At 50.9% G+C, this 5,495-nt stretch overlaps 1 protein-coding gene across 1 annotated transcript in view; it reads right to left on the reverse strand.

The window, feature by feature from the left end:
- The window catches only part of SHH (sonic hedgehog), a 10,851-nt gene extending 8,210 nt beyond the window's left edge, over positions 1-2,641 (reverse strand). The window contains exon 1 of the mRNA XM_006018542.3: positions 2,089-2,641. Within this exon, the coding sequence (XP_006018604.1) occupies positions 2,089-2,397 (309 nt within the window). The 5' untranslated portion in view covers positions 2,398-2,641. The remainder of the gene's footprint in view (positions 1-2,088) is intronic.
- Positions 2,642-5,495: the final 2,854 nt, after the last annotated feature.

Below are 5,495 nucleotides of genomic sequence, written 5' to 3' on the forward strand. Positions count from 1 at the left end.
CCCCTGCCGCCTGCGACGGTGATACCCTGCCCTGCCGAGCTCTGTTTGCGCTGCCCCCCTCCTCAGTTAATATTAACCCGCAGCTAATGCATTCAGCGGCTGCTCGGAAAGTTTAACTATTCCATTCAGGGAAGATCTTGCCATGGCTGAAAGATTTGCACTGAGCAGAGCAAGACTGGGAGAGGGGGAGCCGGGGCTTGGCCAGGCCGGGGGTGGGACCGCAGTGCCAGGGAGCCCCCCGCGGGCCATGGGGAGCCCCGGCACCTCCGCGGCGGCCCCCCGCCGTCGGGGGTGCTAGGAGCCGGGATAGGCACTGGAGGAAAAAGTGTTTGTTTTCGTTTGGTTCGGCTGAGGGAAGTTGACAGAAGGTCAGAAGTTCAAACGCTGCCAGCTAATGCAGCGAGAGTGGCAAGCCGTGTAGGAGGCTGCGTATTCCCAGGGAAGGGCGGCCGCAGCCCGCCGCCGGGGAGCGAGGCGCTGCCCGCACGTCTGCCCGGCCTCGGGGGTCCCCCGCCTGCACCGACATGTGTGTGTGCACCTCGACACACATGCGCAGGCATGACGCGCCCGTGCGCGCACACACACACACACACACACACTCACACACACGCACGTCTCTGCCCAAGCCGTATTAAAAAGGATACGAGCTGAAATCCTAGCCGTTGCGATCGATAACAGAGGAGTAAGTGGAGCTGAAAATGCGAGACGTGCCTGACTTGCCGCACAGCTCCCCTTGTCTTACAGCTCTGCAGCCAGGGCTGTGACAGGGGACCGCGCCGGATCTCCCCGGGCCGCCCCCCCGCGCATTAGGGGCCGAGATGAAAGCCGGTGCGGAGCGGGCCCGGGGACCCGCGGCACGACACCCTCCGCGCCGTGGCCTCTGCATATTTAATTGAGGCTCGCGCTTCTCCCTGGCAGAGGCGCGCGTCGACACTCAGAGGTACAGTGAGATTTAAGGTGGTCGGGAGAGATCGCGGCGGAGACCGGTCCCTCGCCCCAGCCCCCGCAGGAAACCGGGCCAGGGGCGAGGGCAAAGTTGCGGGCATCCCTCCCACCCCGGCGCGCTGCTGCTGGGCGAGGGCTATGGCAGCACCGAAGGTGGGTCTTAAATATATCAACAGTGCAACAAAACAATTTTTAAAAAATCCAACCCCCCCCAAGCAAAACCTCGCTGTTGACCTATATTTGGAGGAAACCCATTCCCAGTGTCTAGATGCCAGCTGCACTTTCCAAACTCCAGCACCCATGGACCCACTGGCTTCCCCCATTTCCGATGAACAACAGCATGGGACTGTCTGAGGGCTATTTTTTTTTTTTTTTTTTGCATAAAATGGTTCCGCATTCTGATTCCAGCCGAGGTGGAACATTTACCCAGTTGTAAACCTTGTGCTAGCTGATTTAAAAAAAACAAAACCCCACAAGTGATGCAATGCTGATAAGTTGCAAGTCCCTCCCCTCTGGAAGTACCAGAGCATCCTTAAAGAAATATCAATATATTTACGCTCTGATGGGCACAATTGCAAATGATGGGATTGCAATACAAGCCATATAATGCAGGAACAGGAGAGGCATGGTCGATTCTGCTTCAGCTGCTTTTGTGAGTGCGAGGTTTCCATAGCTGCTAAATTTAGAATGGGCTTGCAAGGAAAAATAAGGAAGGGCAAATAATAACATAGCATCAAAATCAAGCCAGGCGCTGCACCGAGCCAGGGCTGCATTTGTAATAATGAATGAGTGGCCTGGCGGTCACCATACACTTGGGGTCCTCCGAGCCGTATGCAATTCGTTTGATCAAAGTGCAGCCTTGGGGACAAATGCAAACAGAAATCTCTACCCAAGTTACAGGGGACGCCATGGCCCGGTTCTAAGGGCAAGTATCACATCAAAGCCCAACACACGTCTAGCAATAGGCAGCTTCCCTCTGCAAACTTATCGGGCTATAAAGATGTAGGCTTACATTTAAGAAGGCACCTCCCCGGGTGAGTGTTGGGGGAGGGGATGTCTTTCAAAAATACCAAGACAGATGCTTCATTTATCATTGCTCAGATATGTTAACAAACAAATATATATGCATCTATGTGGCTCTACCTGAGTCATCAGTCTGTCAGCTCCAGTGTTCTCTTCATCCTTAAAAATAATGTCAGGGTTGTAATTTGGGGTTAGTTCTTTAAATCTCTCGGAGTTTCTTATGATCTTCCCTTCATATCTTCCACTGGCCCCTAGGGTCTTCTCTGCCACATTGGGGATATACTGCTTATAGGCTAAAGGGGTCAGTTTTTTGGGGTGTCTCCTTTTTCCAATCCCCCTGCCCGGTCCACAAGGCAGCCCCGAGGAGACCAAAAGAGCGCAGATGAAGCCCACCAAGAGAATTCTTGTCAACAGCAGCATTTCGTCCATTGAATCCAATTACTTCCCAGCTTTCTGTGGCTATCCCTGGCTGTCTCTCTAGATAGCTCTCTTCCTATGTCCTTGTCTGCTTTCTGAATCGTATGCTATCCACCGATCCCTAGCAAGACAGGTGCTGGAATGGCAGGCTCTAGGTCGCTGATAACGGAACACATCGGAGTTGGGTCGTGAGACAGCAATCGGGAGACAAAAAGGGTCTGATTTTAATGGTAGCAAGGCTAGAGACGCTTGTGAGAGGAGTCTGCCTTAGTTCTATATTATAGCTGCCAGGGCCGAGTCCTGATTGGCCAAGGCGAGACAGCTTGTCTTCTGATGTATTAACCCTCAAAAAGGCAACAAATTCTTGAAAGATTTTTTTTTTCTTTTACCTGAAGGGCTTGGAGCTGAAAGGGGTGGAGACTGCGCTTTCTTGGGATAACATCAATTACATGCTGGTTTTTTTGGTTTTTTTTTTAACTTTCTTGGCAGAATGGTACATATGTCAGCAACAGTAACAAATGCCCCCGTGAAACAGGGAGAGAAGATGATCAGGCTGCCTCCCTGCTAGTCAAGTTTTCAAGGGCAGTTTAAAGCAATATAAAACAACGCCTTGGCTATCACACCACGTTGCAAAAAAAACCATTTTTTTTCCAGGGGCAAAATGACAAGCCCATTTCATAAGGAACCCACCTAAGTGCCTGGGAATCAGTCTTTTTTTTTTTTTTTCCATTGAGTTACAATACTGCACTCTCATGAAAGCAATGCAACTTTTTTTTTTTTTTAAAGCACACTTGTCTTCCAGCAGTTAAGTGACTGGATTAGAAGAGGGGCAGAAAAGTCATTTTGATATAAAATTGGCAGTTTTATAAAGTTCCTGGTGTGTGACTTTTACAGGACACAACTGCTCGTGAGGGGCACTTTATTACAGTAGTCTTCAGAAAATATTGGACCTGAAGGAAGAAAGCAGCAGCGACCTGGTTCATAACTGCAGCCCAGGTTTGGTGTCCCGAGCAAGTTGGGGCTCCGGTCTTTGTTTCTTTGGTCTAGCTGGGAAAAGTGCATTTCAGCCCCTTATACCTCCTTGTGGGGTGTCATTAAGTTTTAAAGAAAAGCAAGGTGTTGAAAGCATCCGCAAACACAATTACCAGAGATCGATCCAAGCCAAGTGAATGGAAAGGGGATAAGTTTAATGTTAAATTAATTGTTATCTCATGCAGCGTGGCAAGTGATGTCTTTATCCCCATCTCCAAAAGCTACTAATCAGACAAAGGTGTTGAGAGACGAGCAAAATTGCAGAGATGGGGCTGATAGAGCAGGTTAGACAGAAAAGCAGAGTCCCATAAGAACAAACACTCCTGCTCCTGTAAAAAGCTCAGTTGCTTTTGCTCCAAAGAAAATACAATTTATCCAAGAATTTAGAAACTTTGAAGAATTTTTTTAAAAGACTTCTTTAAAAACCTAGACGGCTTGTTGGCGTAATTCAAGAGTTCCCCTTGTCCGAAAAGGTGCGGGGGAGTCCTCTTTATTCAACAAGACAAACTTTGTAGGACAAGCAGCAATGGAAGAGTTTTCCATAACTGTTAAGTAACTACTGGACTTTTAAAAAGAAGTCGTGGACTTTAAAAAAACAGTGTTGAGGTAGTAAACAGGGTTGTGTAAGGGAGCAGGGTGGCAGTGGCAGGACACGCGGAGTGGCAGGGACCTAGCTGGGATGCTTTTTCCTTTTAGGCAAACTTTACAAAGAAAGAAGCCGAATGAACTTGATCCAGAATTGTCTGCCCGCCTTCGACTGTCAGTGAAGTCGACTTCTTGCCTTGCTGCTGTTTTTAAGATTTCAGTGATTTTCTTTGCCCAACTCCAAACTTAGAAGCTGCGAAGGAGCTGAAAAGTTCGAGATTTCCTTCCCGAGCGCTGAGTGAGTTTAAGAAACAAGTGATATCAGGGCCAAAGAGCTTCTTGGCACCATCTTTTCCTAAAAACTAAGTCCTCTCTTTGTGTGTGCGTGTGAGAAGACAGGTTCAAGGAATATATAATTTATACAAAAGAGTGTATGCTCTTTTGATGTGGTTGCCTTAAACAGCATGAGCTGATGTAACAGTTGATTAAATAGTGCCAGGGTATAAAAAAAACCCTATTCCAAATGGCGGGGGATCCTGCAAATCTTTTATCACCCCTCCTGCCCCACCCCCAAAGGGAAGATGATCAATACCCCAGCTAGTGAGCGCGTGGACATTGCCATGAAGAAGTCTAGAGAACAAGGACAAACTCCCTCATTATCAGATTGCCATATGTACAAAGCAGTCACCCAAAGATTAACAGGGAAGGAAACGCAAAGAAGGAATTAATTAAATGCGAGTAATAAATGCAGGGGGAGGTGGGGGGGGGGAAGAGAGAAATCAAGAAAAGTTGTAACGATGGGAAGCTTAAAATCAGCCTGCGATCAAATTAGACGTGAAAGAAAGCAGAGCTGTGTTTTCGGGGTGGGTCTGGTCAGTTTCAGCCAGTGCAGGGCTCCCAGCGGCACTCGGAGGAGCCAGGGCAGCGCTGGCCAGGGCATACCGGGGGCATTTCCGTGGGGGGCGGCGGGGACAGGCTCCCCTCACTTCAGCCCTGATGCCCCGGTGAGAAGTGCTGCCTGCCCCCCCGCTGGGACCGCTGTGGGGTGTCCTGCCCCCTTCCCCCAACCGCTCCTGGACAGACGCCGGCCTTCAAGCGCCGGGCACACGTGCCCCGCCCGGCCTGCCGGGCCGCTCCGTGCCCGGGCGCGCGGGGCTGCGGGTGCCCCTCGCACGTGGCGTTTCACCACCACCACCACCACCAGCAGCAGCAGCATCCCCGGCTCGCCCTGCTGCTCTCTGCAGAGGGATTCGTGGCTCCCTCCTGGCTTACAAGAAGAAACAAAAAAATCAAAAAAAAAAAATCAATGTTGCGTCCAGTCGTCTCCAAAACCCTGAAGCTCTCTGGGCTTCTCCTCGCGGCCCCGCGTGACAGCGCCCGGCCCCTGCCCCCGGCTCGAAGGTCACGGAGCCGCGGCCCCCGCGGGAGCCCTGCCCCTCCCTCCCTCCCTCCCCGGGGCATGTGCCCGTGCCCCAGGCCCTGGGGACTCCCTG

Source organism: Alligator sinensis, unplaced genomic scaffold, assembly GCF_000455745.1.
Source record: "Alligator sinensis unplaced genomic scaffold, ASM45574v1 scaffold601_1, whole genome shotgun sequence".
Lineage (NCBI taxonomy): Eukaryota > Metazoa > Chordata > Crocodylia > Alligatoridae > Alligator > Alligator sinensis.